We start from the raw sequence: 23,754 nt of genomic DNA on the forward strand, positions 1-23,754 counted from the left end.
GAACACAGTACTTAATGATTTGTAAAGATGAAAACTCAAACAAAACTGAAAAATTTGTAGGCAGCACCTAAAGCACTCAATTAATGCTAACATTTCATTACCATATCAATATTGTTGAAAAACAGGATTTCTATCTTAATCTACAGAAGAGCAGGTATAGCCCTGAGGCCACTCCTCACAGCGCTGTGTGTTACTTACCCAGTGATAATGACTATTAGAGGTTTACTTTAACAGCTTGAAGCACTTGATACCTGTCTTGAAGTATACTTACAGAATTTATGGAGCTGATTCTTAAGGAGCCTAGTCAGTCAATATCCTAAATCTTCAAAGCTCCCTTGAAATGTAATTTTCATAGTCCTTAAATTTTAATTGTCATTGTTTATTACTGTTTTGGCTACATTCTCTACAATTTCAGCAGCATCTTAAAGAGACAATGTGTCTATATGTACAATGAAACAAAATGGCTTGCAACATGAGAAATAAGAGCCACAGTTTAACTGTACAATATTAAGGAGAATCTGTGGTTATCACCTCCTTTTTCGGCAACATGGACAACTTACATGTAAGTATCAGCATTATGAATGTGACAAATAATTCTTACAGGAGTAAAATATAACATCCTGAAAAATAATGGTTTCTACCATACAAGGCAGTTAGAAAATGTTCACATTTTAACAAATCTGTACAAACCACAAGAAACTTATTTATGGGGACCGTCTCACCTTTCTGGCAAGAACCTTCTAGAAATGTAGGATAAACATGAACAATTTATAAATCTAGTTATCTATGTGCTCCCCAGCCCTAGAACCCAAGAATCTGATTTAGTGAACCCTATATGTCCAAGATGGATCATTTTTACATGCCTTGATTGTTAATTAATGCCAGCCTTTAATATCTCTCTATGACATATGTACAGTCAACTTGCACCTTTAAGGAGGTCATTAGATTTTTTTAGCAAAGAAGCAACATCATTTAGCAGCAATTAAAGCGCCTTCAAGAAGACTTAAAAAAAATACAATATCCAATTAGAAAAGCCATATTTTTAAACATTTGTACAAGAATAAGCTGCTGAAACTGGTAACTGTAATACAACATCTGTACAACAATTTACAATAGAGCTAGAAGGGAATTTATCATTATCCTGCATAGAACTGGTCTGATCTGCATTTGGTTACATACTGTCACTTGTTTATGAACAAGGCCTGGTAACAAAGGGAAAATATCTTAATTCAAACATGTTGAAAACACCAGAGATATTTAGTGAATTCAACTGATTTTTAAAACAAGCAGCTCATTTGTCAAAGGTGTAAAGTATCTAGAAATAACAGCTCTCCTGTTAATATGACTAGTGGGAAAAAAAAAAAAACAAACGGACACGCAGTTTTGAGGTACAACTTGGTAAAAGCCAGAATAGGCAAGTGACAAAATCTAACTGTCCAAAAGTCCAAAGATTCTAACTCTCACATTCTATAAAACACAAATGTCATTCAGTTCTTACTTTGGTTTCAGCAGATTAACTGCTGAATGCTGAAGAATGTATCCAGGCACTATAGTTCTTGTGTTAGAAATATTTTTTCCATGTGTTTTTAAATAATGAAAAACTACCCTTCATATTAGAACTCTCTAGTTAAACAACCAAATGTATTTAAGTATTATAAACGTTATTTACAGTGTTCCCCCAAACAATTTTTCTTAACATGGTATTCCTGTTTCTGTGCAACAGGCAGTCAGTCATCCTTCACTGTTCAAGGTCATAGTCAAAAGTGTACATTTTATTCATTGTCCATGATCCACTCTCATACAAATGACGCTATGAAGAACTTCAGTTCACAAATAGTTTTCAACCATGTCCTGTGTGAAAAAGGAAACAACAGAAAACAATCAAATGCTCTCAAACTCAAGTGTGTATCTGGAAGCAATTCAAAGATATCATGCCAATTTTGGAGGAAAATCAGTAAGTAATTATGCTTGAAGAAGGGGGTGTAGGGGATGCTGTAAGCCCAGCCATGTGTAAGTTTCCTGAAGAATTTGATCTTCTCATATGCGGGAGAAGGTATGGGTCATTTGCCAGTTGGTGCACATCAAACCGATCTTCTTTTCGGTAGGCCAGACAGCGTCTTATAAAGGCCTTAAAAAGGAAAAGTTCAGAAATTAAAATTTTTGCCCCTTCTAAACATCAGTCAGCTGACTCCCGTAGAAGGATGAATACATTTAAGATAATAAGTATATTTCATTTCATTAGCATTCAAATCTTTTAAAATTCTGTAGCAATAAAGTTCTTACTCCAAATTCAACTCAACTCACAGCCCTTAGTTTTTCACTTTATAGTCTAAATGATTACTGCTACCATTTAAGGTGCATTAAGGAAAGGTGCATCTCATTTTTAAAAAATTTTATTCCAAGAATAAAAATTAGCATTTTACTTCTTTTTGAGTGTACAATTCAGTGACATTTTAAGTACATTCACCTTGTTGTGAAACATCAAGATTATCCATCTCCACATCATTTTCATCATCCAAAGCTTATCCAATATCCAAAACAAAAGCTGAAATTCTGTACCCATTAAACAACTCCTCACTCATCCTTCAACCAGCACTTGGTAACCACTATTCTGTAAGTGGAATCATACAATATTTGTCCTTTTGTGTATAACTTATTTTACTTAGCATAATGTTTAATAGCCATCCATGTAGTCGCATGCATCAGAATTTCGTTTCTTTTTAAGGCTGAATAATACTCCATTTCATGTATATAACACATTTTGTTTATCCATTTATCTGTTGATGGACATTTGCATTGCTTCTACCTTTTGGCTACTATGAATAATGCTGCTGTGAGCAATGGCATATAAATACCTGTTTGATCCCTGGACTTGCTGGATGACATGGTAATTATTTTTAAAAAACTGAAGTATAACTGACATATAACATTGTTAGTTTTAGGTGTACAACTTAGATATTTGTACTGATATCTTATTATTTATAAGTTAATATCACCACTGTTACAAAAAATTTTTTCTTTTGATAAATTTTAAGATCTATTCATAGCAACTTTCAAATATATAGTATTACCAATTATAGTCACCATACTGTACATTACCTCCCTATGATTTATTTTATAACTGGAAGCTTGTACCTTTTACCCTCTTTGTCCATTTCGCTCATCTCCCACCCCCTGATGCCCACTAGTCTGTTCTCTGTATTCATGAACCTGGGTTTTTTTTTTTTTTCTTTTTTAATAAGATTCTACATACAGGTGAGATCATATGGTATCTTTCTCTGACTTATCTCACTTAGCGTAATGTGCTCAAGGTCTATCCATGTTGTTGCAACTGGCAAGATACCCTTCTTTCTCATGGCTGAATAATGTTCCATTGTATATATACACATTTTCTTGAGCCATTCATCCACTGATGGACACTTAGTTGTTGCCATGTCTTCGTTATTGTCTCCCATCCAGGTACTAACCAGGCCCAACCCTGCTTAGCTTCTGAGATCAGATGAGATCGGGCGTGTTCAGGGTGGTATGGCCGTAGACTTGGCTATTGTAAATAATGCTGCAATGAACCTGGTGTGTTCATTGCAGGTATGTTTTCCAATTAGTGTTTTCCTTTTCTTGGATAAATACACAGAAGCAGAATTACTGATCATAGGGTAGTTAAATTTTTAATTTTTTGAGGAACCTCCATATTGTTTTCCACTGTGGCCATACCAATTCACATTCCTACCAACAGTGCACAAGGGTTCCCTGTTCTCCACATCCTTGCCAACACTTATTTCTTATCTTTATTATTATTTTATTTTTTATTATTTTTTTTAAAGATTTTATTTATTTGACAGAGAGACACAGCGAGAGAGGGAACACAAGCAGGGAGAGTGGGAGAGGGAGAAGCAGGCTTCCAGTGGAGCAGGGAGCCCGATGCGGGGTTCGATCCCAATACCCCGGGATCATGACCTGAGCCGAAGGCAGATGCTTAACAACTGAGCCACCCAGGCGCCCCTATTATTATTTTAAATAGTCATTCTAACAGGTATGAAATGGTATCTCACTGTGGTTTTTATTTTTTTAAAGTAGGCTCCACACCTAACATGGGGCTTAAACTCGCAGCCCTGAGATTTAGAGTTGTGTGCTCTACCAACTGAGCCAGCCAGGTGCCCCCTCACTATGATTTTGATTTGCATTTCCCTAATTAGTGACGATGAGCACCTTTTCATGTACCTGTTGGCCATATTTGTCTTTGGAGAAGTGTCTATTCAGATACTCTGCTCATTTTTAAATCAGATTTTCTTTTCTTTCTTTTTTAAAGTAGGCTCCATGCCCAGTGTGGAGCCCAACGTGAGGCTTGAACCAATGACCCTGAGGATGAGGACCTGAGCTGAGATGAAGAGTCAGAAACTTAACCAACTGAGCCATCCAGGTGCCCCTTGATTGTTTTTCTGCGATGGAGTTGTACAAGCTCTTTATATATTTTAAATATTAACCCCTTATCAGCTATGATTTGCAAATATTTTCTCCCATTTGGTAGGTTGCCCTTTCATTTTTTTGATGGTTTCTTTTGCTGGGCAGGTGGTTTTTCATTTGATGTAGTCCCACTTGTCTATTTTTGCTTTTGGTGTCAGATCCACAAATCCTCACCAAGACTGATGTCAAAGAGCTTAATGGCTACATTTTCTTCCACTTTATTGGCTTCAGGTCTTACATTCAAGACTTTCATCCATTTTAGTTTATTTTCGTGTATGGTTTAAGACAGTGGTCCAGTTTTCCCAACATCATTTATTGAAGAGACTGTCCTTTTTCCACTCTATAATTTTGGCTCTTTTGTTGTAATCAACCATCTATGCATGGGTTTGTTTCTGGGCTCTCTATTCTGTTCTCAGTTGTCTGTTTTTATGCCAATATCATACTGTTTTGATTGCTACAGCTTTGAAATATAGTTCAAAATCAAGGAGTTTGATGCTTCCAGCTTTGTTGTTCTTTCTCAAGACTGCTTTTGCTATTCAGAGTCTTTTGTGGTTTCATACAAATTTTAGGATTGGGTGATCCATTTTTGTGAAAAATGCCACTGGAATTTTGATAGGGAGTGCACTCAATTTTTGGGTAGTATAGACTTTTTAATATTCTTCTAATTCATGAGCAAGGAATATCTTTCCATTTATTTGCATTATCTTCAATACCTTTCACAATGTTTTAATTTTCAGAGTACACATCTTTCACCTCCTTGGTTAATTTATTCCTAGGTATTTTTTTTTTTTTTGATGCAACTGTAAATAGGACTGTTTTAATTTCTGATAGTTTATTAGTGTATAGAAATGCAACAGATTTTTGTATCCTGCAACTTTACTCAATTTGTTGACTAGTTCTATCAGTTTTGGGCGCAGTCTTTAGGGTTTTCTATATATAATGTCATTTGCAAATAGTGACCTTTTTACTTCTTCCTTTCCAACTTGGATGCCTTTTATTTCTGTTTCTTGCCTAACTGCTCTGGCAAGAACTTCCAAATACTATGTTGACTACAGAAAGCTGCAGTTCTCCTTATATAATTCCAGACTCCTAGAATTTTTCTTCTGCTAAAACAACCCTCCCACACTCATTCCATTTTACTGTCTGTGTACTTTGGCTAGAGGGTATGATGCCATTTTTTTTTTGCCTTTTTAGCATAATGAATTTCTTAAGATGAAGGGAACACTGAAGTGCTACTTCTACTGAGGTTTTTTTAGGTTGATATTGTGTGTAACTACTGGAAAAACTAAATAATGGAATATAATCGGTATCTTTTTTCCTTCTCAAACATATTGTCCTTCACTCTATATTAAAAAATAAAAATCTAACAGATGGTATACAAATCGTAAGTGTACTTAACAGCACACAAAGCAACTCTATGTAGCTGGCAACCAGAATGAGAACCTCCTAAATCTCTTCATGCCCTGCCCCTGTCTAGGCTTTGGCTCTGCCCCCAACCTAGCCGGATCCTCACTACCCTGACATCTACTCTAGTTGAGTGAACTTTACTTAAGTGGAATTACAGCTTATGTTCTTTTGCCTGGCTTCTTTCACTCTATCTCTATATATAAATAATATATATAATATCGAATTTTTGCAAGGGCTAACTGATCATTTCCTTTATTTACAGTAGAAATAACTTTAGCTTGTCTTGAAATTCCTAACTTCCACATATATTCATCAATTAAAAGCACTGCAGGAAAACTACAACTAAGATACATAACTTTAAAATCAAAGCTTAATCACATTAAAAAGTATTTTACACCTTCTTCGTTTGAAATTCATTATAAGTAGTTTTTTCTCTAAAAACAAACCTAGCTCTTATCCTTCTCCTTGGTTAGCTTACTAATATTTATCAAAAATCTTTCTGAATCCTTAGGTCTTAATCATTTTCAGAGTGGTCTTTGAAATTTAAGATGGAGGGGAAAAAAAAATCAAGAGTGACTGATTTTGTTAAAGGCAGAGTCTGAGAAGATGAAAACCTGCTGACAGCGAGATGAGGAAGCCTACAAGGAGTAAATGTACTTAAGATGCCCACACCACCAGGTCAGTGGAGGTACTTGGTAAAGGTGTATTCTGTAAGGACGAGGTCTGGGGGAAAAAAAAACAACACACACAACACATACAAAACCCCACAAAAAACAATGTGCCCCTCTGCCTCCCAGATCTGTGATTGTGGTGCCTATGAAGAGTTTAAGGCTAGAGCCAGAGAGGCCTAAATGGGACTTCTTTTTGGCACTATATACTCATTCCTGGTCATATCTGTTAGTTAATTTACTTAGTTTCTGTTACCACTGATGCTGCAGATAGAAAAGGAAGACAAAATTTAGATGGTAGCATTGTCAAGTTCTTTTTAAGGAGCCATATTTACCTTACGAAAAATATGTGATGTTCTTATATCTTCTAAAAGTCATCCAAATAACTTGCTAAAGCCAATTAAGATATAACAGACAAAATGAAATACCAGACCATTTGCGATTCACAAAAACCAGTACATTTTCAATTCTGAAGGTCACTATGACCTCAATCACTGGCAATATCTTGCAGTGCTTATCTATATTCTAAAAATACAGAAACTATATAATGCCTGCTTATGAATTATTTTTATGGCCTAGGCTATTCATACCAGAAAAAAATGGGAACTTCATGTGTTTTTCTTAGGAATTTCATAGGGTTTAAAAAGGAGACGATTCCAACAGGGATCACAGAGAAATGAGCTTTGTGATGAGTGTAACAAAGGAGGAGTGAAAATACAAATGTAAAAGGCCAAGAGGATGAAAGTGGAAAGATAATAAGTACCATAAACATTTTGCTATTAATTACAAATGCTATTCCATGTTACTAGACAGATGGATTAGAACTACAGGAAGCCATTCGTCATTGATTCATAGACTGCTACATGGAAGCAGAGGGGATGAAGAGGTCAGGCTTTCTCAAGAGCTACTGTAGGGTAGCATAAGGTCAACAGTGAATTCTGGAGTCTACCAGAGTGAAAACTGGGCCACAGCTCTGCTGTTTACTAGCTCATATGATTAATTGGCTTCCTTATAAAATGGGAATAATGAAGATACTGATCTATACCTCATAAGGCTGTTAAAGTATCAACACAATGCTTGGCACATAATCACTAAATAGTAGTTATTACTACTTTCTTACTTCTTGTATACTTAAATATCTCAATATTAACATAAGCTGATATATAAAACATAAAGGTCTTGTGATTTTCCCCTAATTTTCAAAGCAAACTGATGTGTATTTGGGTCTTTAAAAGATGAAAACCAAAGACCTAATGGGCAGATTTTACTGTGGCAGCAATCCCTTTTACTTTACTTATTAATAAGTACAGCTGACCCTTGAACAATGTGGGGGGTTAAAGGCGCAGTTGAAAATCCAAATACAACTCTACAAATGGCCTAGTGTTGACTGGAAGACTTACCAATAACATAAACATTCGAGTAATACATATCTTTTATGTTATATGTATTATATGCTGTATTCTTTTAATAAAGTAAACTAGAGAAAGGAAAATGTTAAGAAAATCTTAAATACATTTACAGTATTGTACTGTTAAAAAAAAAAAATTCACAATAATGCCTGTACAGTTCAAACCCATGTGGTTCAAAAGTCAACTGTACTTACTTTAAGCACAATTTACGAAATTACTTCACAAAACCTATTTACATAAATGTAATACCTTTGCTTCACTGCTTACAACTGGTTTTACAGGGAACTGGACTTCTGTGGCTTTTAATATTGTATTTTCTTGAAGAATGTCTTGTTGTGATTGATTGTGACCAAATGGCTTAAAAAAAAAAAAAAGTTTAGAAAACAGAGTAATTATCAGTGAATCCAAAATATAAATGATTTGTGTTTAAAAAATCTTAGTTATTTGTAACTTGGGATGCATTCTCATGGAAACAAGGTTATAACTGATAGAAGGCTGAGTAAGCCCATCTAACCAATCCTCAACATAGCGAATAGCACAGAAAATAATGCTGTTGCAACATATTTAAGATAAAATAAAAAGACAAAAAAAATCTTAAAAATTTATTACGACTGTTTAAAAAATGGAAATATGATTAAAAAAGTAAGAAGCAGTGGAAACATCTGTGAAAATTCCAAAGAATAAAATACTTTGAACACGGTACACTCCTTCACTGACAGCTCTGGGTTTGTTCCTAACTTGAAGTCCCTTAACCCCTCTCTCCACACTGATGAAGGGGTTGGAAGGTATCTATGGCAGCTTATAGCTCTGACTTCAAAATAAAGAGAGGTGTGGGAAGAGGTTTGGGAAGAATTAAGACTAAATTTGATGGAATTTCCCTGAGGAAGCACAAGGGGATGCTATGCCCAGGCCTGAGTATGTTGGGGGGGGGGGTGGTAGGAGTGGGAGAGGTAAAGTGTTTTGGCTTGAGTATCCCTAAGAGCAGAAAATGTTAGCACAATTGATAGTTTCTTCTTTTATTTAAAGGGGGGGGGGGGGCAAAAAGCAGATCAAGAAAGCTGCTGTGACATTAAAATAATCTGATCCATGAAAATTTTAGCAAGGAACAAAGGCCTGGCTTTCCTTAGAAGGATCTACACTGACTTCAAGTTAATTAAACTTTACATTTAAGAGGGAAAATTCAACTTCTCTCCATAGAACAGAATCTTGCACACTTTAACTTACCTTTCTACCATAAAGACACTGAAAGAAAATGACGCCGACTGACCACACATCAACCTTGTTGGAAATCTTTGGTGGTTCTTTTCCAACTACAAAACACTCGGGAGGTAAATACCTACAGTTTTTTGGGGAGAAAAGAGGAAAGGATACTATTAACAATCTGTAATTTAAGCCTTCTAAACATACTTTCAGAACACTCAGAATACTCATATACAAAACCTTAGGACTTTCATGAATGAAAATCAAACTTTTGCAGCATTTACATCCTTGTATCATTTGACACTAGAGCCAAAACATACAACTTCGTGATAAAGTATGCAACACATACGTATTATGTATGTATATTACATATACTAACATTTTTCATTTCTGTAGGTAATATATTATCACAGTAGAAATTATAATGTTCTAATTTAAGTAAGCAATTATAAATGATCTCCCATGCCCCTTCACCTGTGTTCAAAGTGTAAGCAATTCTCTTCCTAAAACACATATCTGACCAGCTGGTTCTTCTGTTTAGAAAACTGCAACATCATGCACTGCCAAGGTAAGCCCTCATAGCTCTTGTTTGTAACACAGACCCATTCTAATCTAGAAGCAACTGGCTCAGCAAAGACCATTCACTTGGTTCCCCACACTACCTCCCTGCCCCCGCATGCTGCTTAATATGATCATCTCTAATGCCTTCCTTAACCACCCTAATTCATTTGGTGAGTACCTTTTTTCTTCATTAAGACTGACTGGACCTCTGTTCCCTCTAGGCTGAGTTTTGCTTCTTCCCCATGTAACCAGCAGATATTATGGTACCTGTATTACGGTATTAAACTAAAATCACTCTAAACTGTGAGCAGCTCAAGGAGCTCTTATCATTCACTGTGCAGTTTTTGAACCCTAGCAGCATCTGAAATATATTAAGTATTAAAAAATACCATTTTCTACCTTTAAGTGCTATTTGTAAGTTCATAATTTTATATAAGGGATAGGTAAAAATAAATTTGTCACACCTTAGGTTTTAAATAAAAAGATCCAGCAGGGATGCAAGCATCTCCCACCTCTAAAATTTAGATAAACTATAAAATCCTGAAAAGGAATAATACAGCTAAATGGGAATCTAATTCTTTTCCTTTAGTTTTATACTATGCTTAAATCATTTAAATTTCAGCAAGATATGCACAGATTTCTTAAAAGAAAAAAAAAGAAAAAAAAAACTTCTTGAAATAGAACCACCAAAGATGACCAATAACTCATTTGTAATGTAAATCCTTTCCTACCCCCCAAATCAAGTAAAAAGCCAGATTTGTTTTATGAATAAAAGTATATATTTTGTGTAGATTTATGAAACAAGAATGGCTCTTAAACACTATGCTACACTGTCTCTTGAGACAAAAAGCTGTAAGCAAGGAGAGGAATTTTAAGAAAGACACCAGAGCTATTTGGGAAGAAATGACCACCAGGATTTAGTGAATGACTGCATTTGAGACCTGAGACGGAATGAGGGACAAAACTGATTTTCTTCTAAGTGATACTGACAAATAGTTTACATGTATTCCTGCAAGATTGTACAGGACATCCCACTTTACCAAATATAAAGCTAAAAAAGCTACTATGACTGTAGGAAACGAACCATTTTTCAAAACATGTTGCTACATGGAAATGCTCCAGCCCACCTGTCAGAGGTTAATCTCCTTGCCCAGCCCTCCACAAGCAAAACCAGAGTGCGAGGGAAACAATATAGTGGGAGTCTCTGCAGAGGAAGGATGATCTATTATTTTAAGCTATCTTCCATGGAATCCAGAGCTCTATGAAGGAGACTTGTTGCTAAAAGTCTGAAGACTACTGATTGAGGATACCAACTTTTAGGGGGTTACTAGTTTGAATGACAATTTTCTTTAAATATGGGCTGAAAAATCCATGATCTATTATCTTACTCATATTCCTAGAAAATGCTACAAGCAGAATTTGAAAGTAAAATGGCTTTAAAAGAACACATGAACATGACTAACCCCTGTTCATGAAAAGTTCATACAGACCAAGGGCATCTTGTGGAACTGGTTATTATGTGCCTAAGCTGTGCGAAGACTGTTCCAGAAACCCTAATGTCACATTTATGTTTGTAGTCTCCATCTTGTTCAAAAAAGTTGAGTACAGTTATCTCTCCAATTATAATCTTACTCCTTCTGCTAAACTAAGTTTGTTTTGAAATTTTATAGTCTATATTCTCTACTTCAAGTGAATTTGACAGTAAGTTTGAAAATTCACACTGCAAGTGATTTTTGTCAAAACCTAGGTACTTTACATTTAAGAGGGAACTCTTAAATGTAAAGGTACTCTGAAGGGAATGACATTCATTCAGACTTAGACCTGTGAATCTACAGTTCTATCTAGAGTTTATATGTATGAAGTTATGAAAAGGGATTTCTGAGAGCCAAGTCCAAAGACTAAGAATATTCCAAACTTCTTTCCCATGCATGATCAACAAAACCTCCATCTCCAATATAAACTGCCACCACAGAACCTCTACAGAGAGGACTTCATGCTTATGGCTACTGCTTGTAATAGTCAGGATGTGATCTTCATACAAGTATTTTTAGTGATGATAAACATCACTTGAACATACAGAAGAAAATCCATGATTCTCCATGTGAGGAGTTCCTGGCTAACAGACACTTAAGTCACTTGCCAATGCCAAGTTCTTCTCCCTTCACTTTGCTGATATTTACAGTTAAGATCCGACGAGAAAAGAAGACTGACAACAGTCATCTCCCTCTTGACTCAAACTTCATATCAGTACCCTCACCACTGTAATCTCAAAGATGTATGAAAATAAAAACTAAACTCATAAAAAGTAATCTAGACAATTTCAATATTTTAAATTATACATTTACCAGTAAGTGCCTGCCCCTTGAGAAGTTAGATCCATTCCATCTACACCATAGCTATCATCATCCATGATCTTGGATAGACCAAAATCAGTGATTTTGATTTCTCCACATGCTGTGCCATCTACCAGAAGGATGTTTCCTAAGAACAAAATATAAAGTTTTTTTTTTAATGATACATAGATGAAAAACATTTTATTTACTACTTTAGCTGACATTGGGGGAACAAATATATATTTAAAAAATGTAAATTTAAAATATAATTTTAAAGTGTGATTCAATGGGCATTTTAAATTCTTCTAGTATTCCACTGACTTTAATAAACTGCACCAAAAAGCAGGTTTTCAGATAACTTAATATGACTTTTAAAAACTACAGTCTTTAGAGCTTAAAAAATTTAGACAAATTTTATTAATTACCTGGCTTAAGATCATAATGTATAATAGGGGGTTTGATTTCATTGAGATATCTTAGTGCATTTACAATTTGCATTACAATAGACCTAGCTTCCTTCTCTGACATTAATTTATGTTGCTTCAGATAGAAATCCAAGTCATTGCCTTCACAGTACTCTAATACTGTACAAAACCTACAATGAAGAAGAGAAAAAATTAGACCTAAAACATTATCCAATAATTCCTAATCACAGTGATGAAATGAAGAATATATCATCATTACAGAATAAGGAAAGCAAAAGCAAACAAATTTTTGTTAAATATAAATCCTTATATTCACTTACGTATCTGTATCCAAGGAGAAATAATCATAGAGTTTAACTATCCTAGGGTGATCCAGTTCTTTGTGTATTCTATACTCTCTGCAGGCATGTCTACAGGAAGAGAGAGTATATTTATTCTCCATGACTATTAAATGTATTTTCACTTGATAAAAACCAGAAAGTATTACTATTTACTTGTGGTAGTTTTCCTTCTTCTCATCCCTCCAGCTTTTATTAAGCTGGTGGATCTTCACAGCAGCGTATCTTTGTTCATAGAGGTCAAAAGCCTAGGATTCAAGGCATAGAAGAGTTAGGACCAAAGACCAACTGAATAGCTAAAGAGATTTAAAAAACAAATTTGGTGATAATTTTTATAGCAATATGAAATTAGAATATACACTACAGTTTTTGGTGATCATCTCTGCTATGATTATATATAGTTTAACAACACATTTATTATTGGGAACAAGATACAAATTCCATCGTATACATCAGAGAAAACTTTAATGTGAATTTTCACATCCAGGTTTCATAAATGCCAATATACTGAATCAAGATAAAACAATAAAGCTGTTATTTGTTTTTTTTAATATGGATCTGGCTCCTCTACAGTGGCAAAAGCAGTAAGCAGCCAACAAAGAGAGGGCTTTAGTGTGTTTTTTATGGGCTGGATAAAGCAAAACTTTTTCCTCTACCTTTCCTAGCAACTCCCCACTTCTTTAAACAAGTTCGTAACGATTTCCAACTGTTTAAAAAATTCTAAACTCTAAACTTTGATTATGAAACTGTTCAAACATAACCATACATCATTATCACACCTATCTACATCAATAATAATTCCTTAAAATCTCTTCTAATATCCAACTTGTCTTCAATTTTTACTGGCTGTCCCAAAAACAGAGGTTTTATACTAGTTTGTCTGAATCATCAGCCTATTTCTTACATAAAAAAATTAAGAATGATCAGTATTCTTTTAAGGTGTCAGGTAATTTACAAATCTAAAAAAAAACCACTTGAATGTCATTTAAGAGAGATCTAGTAATTTTGGTTCTGTGATTTACAGACAAAGGAGCCCCTTTAAAAAAAAACAAAACAAAAACAACACTGAAAATTTACATATTAGAAAGAAGGTCCCCAGTCTCTACTCCCCCCCATCAACTGGTAACCTAAAAATAAACAAGAAAGGTAAACTGTCACGGGCGCCTGGGTGGCTCAGTTGGTTAAGCCACTGCCTTTGGCTCAGGTCATGATCCTGGAGTCCCTGGATCGAGTCCCGCATCGGGCTCCCTGCTCGGCAGGGAGTCTGCTTCTCCCTCTGACCCTCCTCCCTCTCATGCTCTCTGTCTCTCATTCTCTCTCTCTCAAATAAATAAATAAAATCCTTATTAAAAAAAAAAAAAAGAAAGGTAAACTGTCACAAAATTATAAAAGCCTAAGATCAGAAATAATACAGGATGCAGTAGTTAAGAATATTCATTTTGGAGTCAGATAAACTTATTAGCTACAGAACTCTGCTACTACCCTCTCTTAGCCTCAGTCTCATTTATAAAGTTTGGGTTGTTGAGAGGATTAAATGGGGTAAAACACATAAAGTGTTAAACATTAGCTAATTACATTATTAAAAGCTTAAAGAGAAAAGATTAAAAAGTTCATGTGAGAATGCAAAAAAGCATAAAGGATAATAGAAAATAAAATTTTAAGTGCACTCATAAAAATTATCAATATATATTGACTTATATATGACACATCTTTCTCCCAAGATTAGGTGAGTAAAGTATACCCTTCCCATAAGGCTAATATGGTTAATTACTGAGCAACTGATTCAATATTTTCCACCTTGGTGTAGATAAAAGTCTGTATTTTTTTGACTCACAATCTGCCTTGTTTCCCAGTGGACCTGGCAACCATGAAAAGGCTTTGAAGGGGTTGGAGAAAGTGGTCTTTAGTATTTAGGTCAGTACTGAACAGTTATTAGGCCCCAATCTGCATTTTTTATTTCCTATATAAGCCCTTTCTTCAAAAAGAAATGCCCCTCTTAGCAGCTATCTGTGGTATTAGAAACAGTGCAAATATTATAGGGCAGTGGCAGAAGGCTGTCAGGAAAGGTCATGACAAAAAGCTCAGAAGCTGGGCAACTAACTTTAAGGCCGAGTGAGTGCTAACTGTACTTTTGGTGATTTTTAGATCCACAGTGAGCCATGCCATTATGATCTTTTCTACTTTGTGGCCTGAGTAAGCCTCCTTGAACCATTAAGTGCTTGAGAAGGAACTACTACTCGAATCAGAGAACCAGGAATTGGAAGAGAGCTCACAGATCACTCCTGATGGGTGAGGAAGGTTAGACCCATGATGTTTAATGCTTGTCCAACTTAACAAAAACAACATGGTTCACAGTTGAACAAAGATCAGAACTGAAGTTTTCTGAGTACAAATCCCATTATTTTTTCCCAGACTCAGAATTAGAATCCAGGTTTATCTTCAGTAAACTAAGAAGGCACAGTCCTTGCCTCACTGTCAGGATTTCTAAGAACAGTCTGATGAGCTTACATTTGCTAATAAGCACCAATGTTCCTGTGATATAGCTCATCTAATCATTAGAGCAACTCGCGGCGCCTGGGTGGCTCAGTTGGTTGAGTGTCTGACTCTTGGATTCAGCTCAGGTCGAGATCTCAGGGTCCTGGGATTGAGCCCTGCGAAGGGCTCTGTGCTCAGCATGGAGTTTCTCTCTCCCTCTATCCCTCCCCGCTGCTCGCTCGCTCTCTCTCTCTCAAAAATAAGTAAATAAATCTTAAAAAAAAAAAATCATTACAACAATCCTATGATGTAGGCACTGTTAGTATTTCCAGATGGAAGACTGAGGCAGAGGATGGTAAGTCCTAAGCCCGAGTATATACAGTTAGTAAACAGTAATCAGTACTAGTTAGTATTCAAACCTAGCCTATCTGGCTTTAGAACCCAAGCTCTTAACCACTAACTATACTAATACATAACAAAACAAAGCACAAAGTGTCAACAAGGAGCTATAAAAGGGAGACCAATAGGGAAGTCTTCTACAGGAATTAAATTTAAGGTGAGGGTACAACCTTTAATAAGACTTCATCCTAACTAAGAGCAAATGGGAAGCCCCTGGGGCTTATAAGTAGGTGAGTGAGATGATCAGACTGCATTTTATAAAAAGGCCACTCCAGCTGCAGCATACATCAATAAACTGGAGAAACTCAATGAGCCCTAAAGAAGGTGATTAGCTAGGAGGCTCAGGGAGCAATGCAAATAAGAGACAAGGAGGCCTTAAGCTAAGAGAGAGAGGGAAGGGTCACTGCTGGACTTGAGAGCTTAATGATATAAGTTAGCAGTGGGCACCAGGGACTGGTTTTATGTTGAGGAAAGGAAGTTACGGAAAAGGTGGAGCGAAGGATGGCCTTAGGTTTTTCACTTGAGGGAATGGACAGATGGATGTATTGCTGTGGGAGGCCGCAGTGTTAGAAGAAAACGTTTTGGAGAAGAGGAAGATAACTTCTGTGTCAGACCTGAGTTTGTACTGCATATGAAGCATCCATGTGAGGTAAAAAGACTAAGTCATGTATGCCAACAGGAGGTATGGAGCTCAGAAGGAAAGTGTAGGATGGATATTATGTACACTGCTACAATAATGGCTTTTTTTTTTAAGAGTGAAAACCCTCTGGATTTCTTTCAGTTAGGAAAAACAGGCACTAATGTAGGTCTTTCGTAAAAAAGTGAAGAGGCCTCACACAAACTTCGTAAAGCAGGGGATACACTTCCTTTTATACCGTTTTGGCTTATGAATGGTCTCACTGGAATGCTCTACTCTTGGATAGCTGGGGAAACCTGTATTTGAAAAGGAGAATATAGAATGATAAAAGACTTTAGGAACTACAATTTTTTTTTTAAAGATTTATTTATTTACTTGAGAGAGAGAGTGTGTGAGTTGGGGGGGGGGGCAGCAGAGGGAGAGGGACAAGCAGACTCCCCGCTGAGCATTAAGCCCAACCCCATGATCCTGAGATTATGACCTTGAGCAGAAATCAAGAGTCCAACACTTAATGGACTAAGCCACTCAGGCGCCCCAGAACCTCACAATTTAAAGGCTGGGCAGAAAGATACAATGTAAAGTGAAAAAAGAGAAGATACAAAACACTGAACATGGTGACTAAAAACTTTTCTGCATTTATACAGGTGCATTTAAGAAACACTGGCCTTAAGATAGGTAGAGATTTGGGTAAATTCAAGACATGTAAGACTTGTGACACGTTTAAATTAAGGGGTACAATCTTTCCATAGATGTACTATATTAAATGGCTACTTGCCTCTCTTGATTCTAATGAGCGTTATTTCTATTGGACTGGCTGCTAGTAATGAGGTACCAGATATCAGTGTGACGCAAGGAGATTCTCCACTCGAGATAAGACAACATAAGCCATCAGGCTCTTTTGTAATGAGAGTTGGGACATAAAAATCAGTCAAAAAATCATAAAATGAATCAATAAAACACAAGTACTTCTTAACCATGTATTCCTGTATCTTTGCTATTTTAGTGTAAGAACAGAAAAAAAGTCTATATTACCTTATACACTTCACTAAAGCCACCTCTACCAAGCAGATGAAGTAACAAGTATCTTTCATTTAACGTTGGGTGATCTTTGAACCTTAAGGTGGGAGAAAAAGATACTTAGGCACATAAAAACACATAAAAAAGGTTCCTTCCACAGTAAAGTTCCATTCTCTCTTCTACTTTGAGCTATTTCTTTCTCAGTTACTCTTCTGCTAATTTTGAGTTCCATCCTATACTGCTCTTCGCTCTCCACCTGCATGACTATTTTCAATCTGAACTCTCTGGTGTTCATTAAACTTAACATTTAGCTGAACATTCAGGTTCAATAACTAACAGCACTCTGATAAAGACTTACCAACTATTGTATTTCTAAGAGCTTTATGAAATCCCACAACTACTCAGTAGGAATTATTTCCCATGGAAAAATATACTTTTATATTGGGAGTACGGTTAATCAAGATTTTACAGTAGTACTGACATATGATTAAAAATAATTATATGTATAAATTGGCCTGCATGCATGATTAAATTTTACTCTTTGAACTTCTATAAATAAAATTTCAATTCCCAATTAAAAAATGAAAGCTTTAAAAAGAAACTTAGAAAATCTCTCATAGATAATACTCATTACTATGTAACATTTATTGCTCCTGCTATATATTAAATTCACCTGTATTAACTCATTTATTTCTCAGCCAACCATATGAAGTAGGCGTTGCTACTATCTCTTATTTTACAGATGAGGGCACCACTGCACAGAAAAGTTAAGTCACTTGCTCAGGTTAACAGTTAATACATGACAGGGCTTAGCGGAAAAATGTGATTCCAAAATGTGCACTCTTGAAATAAAACAAAGACAAAAACAAAAACGATGATAGCTTTATTAATTCCAGGTATAAATATATTTTATTATTTCATTCAAAATCAATTGAATATAGCTTTGACAATTTCTTTTCTTGAAGAACTTGTTAATAAAAGAGGTTTCTGCTAAGTTTTTGTTTTTGCTTTTTTTAAAGTAAACTCTACCCCCAACGTGAGGTTCGAACTCACAACCCAAGATCAAGAGTCGCAAGCTCTACTGACTGAGCCAGCCAGGCACTCCTCTGTTTACTTTTAAAGTGAAATTTAAAACTATAACAGTTCACTTAATTTTCATCAAGTGGACTAAGTCATATCCACAAATAAGTTTGAACATAATTTTCAGAAGAGACAACTGTTAAATTAGTTTTGTCCTATCCGCTTAATTAGAATTTTCATCTAGTACATTTTGGGTTATTCCATAAATATATTATTTCATTCACCTTATGCACAGGAAGGATCTGTATATTTATGAATTATACATAAACAAATGATCATGAATAGGCCTTCTTTTAAGCAAGATATTTATAGTTCATAAGAGAAACTGGCCACTTCCGATTGCGACATTCGTATTAGGTCATGAAGCTTTAAATGACACAAGTCTTATAAAGTATAAAAAGACACTCTTCCTCTCCTTTACATCAATTAAATCCAAGTAGTGCCTTGCTGCTTAATTTCTGTCTTCTTCATAAAGCTCCCACCAGTCCTCAGTTATTTTCTCCTCTTTTGAGTTCCTTTAGCATTTAATATCTATAGCATTCATTTTGATAAGCAAGGATAAGGACAGAGGCTGTAACTTAAACTTCTATTTCTTCTACAGTTTTTGCATAAATCTTGTTAGTTGAAATAATTTCAACTATGGCTTACTGAACTACTGCTAGCTGAAATAATTTCTCCTTCACTATTGTAAGGAGAATATTAACTTTGGTATTCAGTCAACAAATATTTATTTTGGGCCTAGCATGTGCTGGTCTAGGCTCTGAGGATATAGCAAAAATAAAACTAAGTCTGTGCTCTCATGTAGCTTACATTCTAATGTGAGGAGACAGACAATAATAACTGAAACATAAATCTGTAATTCCAGGTAGTGATAAATGCTATGAAAAAATAAAGCAAGGCAAGGATACTGAGAGAAGGGATGGAGTGAGGCAAAAACTGCTATCTTATACAGGGTGGCCTAAGGACAGCCTCTCTCGATCATTTGGAGTGAAATAAGGAATAAGCCACGCAGATATTTAGAGGAAGAACACTTCAGGTAGAGGAAATGGCAAGCATGGAAGTCCAGAGATGGGAATGTGCTAAATAAACATGTTCGAGGAGGCCGGCTTGTGTACAAGATATAAATGAGGGGAGGATGACAGAGATGGGGTTGGTGAGGTGGCCAGAGACCAGATCATACAAGGCCTTCTGAAAATATGGGAAGGACTTTGGACCTTTTTCTAAGTGTTCTGAGAAGGCCCCCTAACACGGAAATATTGTGTTTATGCTCTCCACGGAGAGAAAAAACTTTTTATCACGTAAAACTGTAAAATATGAATAATGACTTACTGCGAATTATCTTCATTATTTATTCTTTTGAGCTCTCGAATGTGAAGATTTCTGACTCTTTCCAAACGTTCAAGTTCTGCCTGGATTTCTGCCTCTTCCTGAAAATGAAGAGAGGGGACTATAACAAGCTCAATTTATTTGCAATATAAAAAGAGATATTTTTACCCATGCATCAATTTTATACAGTGACGGGAAGAATAGTATATTATAAAGTACCACTGAGTTAAAAGACCAAAGTGCACTTTTCAATGCCTGAAAGATGGAAAGAGATAAGGCAAAAGCCTATTTCAAGAAATCATCCTCCACATAAAAATCTATACCTAATGAGATGCTGAGTTTTATTCTGTACTACAAGAAATCTATTTTTAGAATATTTAAACTGAAAATGACTGCAAGGTAGTTGAGGTTGACTTATAATACAAAATGAGATGAAAGTTTTATTTCTGGTACATCCCAATTTTAATTTAAGAGGGAATAATTTAATAACACAAAACAAATGAAGGTATTTTACAATAGTCAAAAAAGGAAGAAAGGAAGAAGACAGAACCACTGATTATTTCTAGACCTTACAATGTCTGAAATACACACACACACACACACACAATCTGACCACTCAGGATAAATCCCACTGAAATCTTAGAGACTCTAAAACAAAAATTATATGGATAGCTGTGGTAGATCCTCAGTTATGAGAGCAGCTCTAGGCAAATCTAAAGAAATTTAACATTTTATATAAAAATTTTGATAAATATTTTTCAGGTCTCAAAATATACAATTTTGAGAACATTTTAGAATCAGACCCCAAATAAACAACCACCCATCTTATACATCTCTTTGATTTGTCAATATAAATTTGAATACTACATAAGGGACAGATAGGATATATCAAATTTCGGTGGAAAATTCTAGAAATGCCCATTATATTTCTGAATATTTGTTGAGTAAATAAACAAATACAAATTGCCTTGGCCTAAATGTGTATCTACTACCATTATAAATCTATATTACACTTAAACATATCTGTATATTAGCTCCTTTTATTTTAATGATTTACCTTTGATTTAAAAAATCCTTTAATAAATAATTCTGAAGTTTACTTTGAAGATATAAATATCATTTCACTCCAAAGCAGATAATAAGAGGTATAAAGGGTATAACACCTTTATCTAAGGCTTAAACCGAAAGGAATATTCTAAGTATGATAAAGAAAAACAAATGTTCACATATTAAAAAAAACCTAAATCTAAGTGTGTTGTTTGCCTTCCACTTGACCCTTAAGGTTATTTTTATTATTTTAAAATGAAAACCACTACTTGTTGCAGAGATATTTAATATGGAGTAGGCATTAGATGATAAACAGAAACTTTCACAGTAAATTTAAATGAAGATAAACCTTTCTAGAATTTTGGGGAGTTTTTTTTTTTTTAATACATAGACTAAACAAACTGTCTTAATTGAACTGAAATTTCTTTATACAGCTTCAGTCACAAATATTTATTTTAATGAAAAAAGTAAAGGTAATAAATACCCCAGGGGATTAAATAACTGAAGATTCATTATAAGGACAGGAAATAGATTAAAAACCTTTTGGAATGAGACTCAAATCACAGCTTAGTTTGTCTTAATTTATAAAGACACATAAAGTAGAATAAGAAACTGGCTATACAGGTATGTCCATGAGTATGAAAAAAATTCAAATTCATTTACACCACAGAACATAGAAAGTGGTAACCTCTTCTTTCCATATTACTAACATTTGTGGTCTTAAAACTTGTGATTCTTACACATGTAGGAAGCTACTGAACACTTGGTAGGCTGGTGAAATTCTAAATATCCGATAAAACCGTGAAATGTCTATTAGCATACCTACTGAAATAACTGTTTTAACTTTTATTTGAAGTTGTAGTATGGGGATACTATTTCAAAAGAGTATTTATAGAAATTAAATTTTACTGAGTCAATAAATATATTTTATGAGATTCAACTAGATTATTGATACAGTTACATTTGCTTAATATTTTTTGGTAATCTTCAGAGGTCTATACAATGGCAATAACCAATATTGCAAAATAAATACTTAGTATTTAAAGAAAGTAAAATGTAGGTCTGTGTCAGTTAAGCAAACTTTTTTTGTCCTCTATAAAACATGGCAGATATGGCCCATAAAATCTTACAATCTAAAAGCACAGGCATGCTGCATTTGGTTTGAATTATAAAGTTTACAGGAAAAAAAAGTCAGAAGCACTAGGAAAAAAAAAAAAGAAAAAACTGGATCCTCTGTATGTAAGAGGAAATGTCAAGTAAAGGAACTATAACCAAGTCTCTCTCTTTTTTTAATAACCAAGTCTTGTATACCGATAGATATAACTCTTTCATAGTGAAACATATTTACATCTAACATATTGTAATTTATTATTTATTTCACACATCTTGGACTTTAAACCAAAGTGACACACTTCTGGGGGAAAGATAATTCTGCAACTCTTAAACCCCACTTGGGGGGGGGCAGTATACGTACTCTTATGGACTGAAGGTTTGTGTTCCCCCAAAATTCGTATGTTTAAGCCCTAAACCTCAATGTGATGGTATTTGGAGATGGGGCCTTCAGAATTAGATTAGGTTATGAAGGTGGGGCCCTCATGATGGGATTAGTGGCTTTATCTGGAGGAAGAGAGACAGAGATCCTGCCCACCCTGTCCCCTCTTTGTGGGAGCACAGAGAATAGGACATGTGAGAAGGTAGCCATCTAAAACCAGGAAGAAACAGATCCTCACAAGAAACTGAACCCTGCTGGATGGACCCTGATCTTAGATTTCCACCTTCCAGACTGTGAGAAAATTTCTGTTAAAAAGACACCTAGTCTACGGTATTTTGTTATGGCAGCCCAAGCAGATTAATATACATACTTTCAGGCAAATGTTAGGACGATATGGCCTAGTACCCTTTCTTTATATAAAGGGGCAAAGCCCAGTTTTGGTATGGCCCCAGGGTACAAGCGTCTAGAATACAGTAGTTTCATCAACTGATTTATATTTAGTGCAGTCATTTCCAAAGATCTATCCTGTAGACTATCCTCTCCTTGGCTTGAGATCAACATTAATCTCTGGGCTGTCCTCAGAATTAATCATTTTCGGAGGGCTCAGGAGAAGCAAGTATGACCCAGGCTCACAACTGACCTGAGTTCATTATAGAATGGAACCCTCAAACCCATGGCAAAACTAGGCCAGATTACTAAAACACAAGAGATAATCCAACTAGAATAATATCAACTTTTCAGTCCTCGAGTCATCCACCAGCTGAGCAGTTAAAGCAGAGGTCTAGAAGAAACACGAGTTAAGAATAGACTTTTAGAGAGAGAGGTAGGTTTGGTGATCACACACAGTAAAAGGACACAGTTCTTTTCTGTTCAAACAAAGATACAGCAATGGACAATTTAACAGTATATACTACAGCTATTCTAACAGTATTTTATAATAAGCTCTTAATATTCTCATTTAAAACCCAAGTCATGTAAGTATACAACAACAGATCTCAATACTGCCTGTTAAACCTGCAAAACATACCACCTTCCAAAACTTATAACTTTAAAAAATTTATATGGAAAGCAAATTCCACAGCAACTTAACCAAAACAATTTGTCCTTCAGCAGAAGTTTGACATAGAAATGCTTTCTGTTTGTAAGCAAAGTTTTTCTGGCAACTTAATAGCCCCTTGGCTCGACCTTCTAAGCCAAAAGTCAGTAACAGTAATACAGAATCTCTAAAATGCCAGGTAAAAACCGCTAGGTCGATTTTTGTGCATTTCCCATAATGGCGATTTTTAAAACAGCAATTACTAAAAGAAAGGTGGGGTGTGTAGGCATTAAAGCTATAAAAGCTTAAAGAGTTATAAAATGCATTTTCACATGTAAAAATGATACATATCCTGAAAAAATTAAACATACTAGTTTAAATTTCTTTAACAAATCTTGAGTATGTTACATGTTATATCCACAAAAAACCCTCAATTTCGAAGA

General features: G+C 35.2%; 1 protein-coding gene across 5 annotated transcripts in view; it reads right to left on the bottom strand.

The window, feature by feature from the left end:
- Positions 1-364: 364 nt before the first annotated feature.
- TLK1 (tousled like kinase 1) overlaps positions 365-23,754 on the bottom strand; it is a 203,894-nt gene continuing 180,504 nt past the window's right edge. For 4 of the 5 annotated variants that reach the window (XM_044913672.1, XM_044913671.1, XM_021702848.1 and 1 more), the window contains 9 exons: positions 19,740-19,837; positions 17,346-17,427; positions 12,959-13,050; positions 12,785-12,874; positions 12,465-12,634; positions 12,052-12,187; positions 9,170-9,281; positions 8,195-8,302; positions 365-2,128 (listed from right to left, as the gene is read on the bottom strand). In XM_044913672.1, the coding sequence (XP_044769607.1) occupies positions 1,952-2,128; positions 8,195-8,302; positions 9,170-9,281; positions 12,052-12,187; positions 12,465-12,634; positions 12,785-12,874; positions 12,959-13,050; positions 17,346-17,427; positions 19,740-19,837 (1,065 nt within the window). In that variant the 3' untranslated portion in view covers positions 365-1,951. The remainder of the gene's footprint in view (positions 2,129-8,194; positions 8,303-9,169; positions 9,282-12,051; positions 12,188-12,464; positions 12,635-12,784; positions 12,875-12,958; positions 13,051-17,345; positions 17,428-19,739; positions 19,838-23,754) is intronic. The other variant, XM_021702849.1, reaches the window with a different exon arrangement.

The sequence above is a fragment of the Neomonachus schauinslandi genome, chromosome 3 (assembly GCF_002201575.2).
Source record: "Neomonachus schauinslandi chromosome 3, ASM220157v2, whole genome shotgun sequence".
Lineage (NCBI taxonomy): Eukaryota > Metazoa > Chordata > Mammalia > Carnivora > Phocidae > Neomonachus > Neomonachus schauinslandi.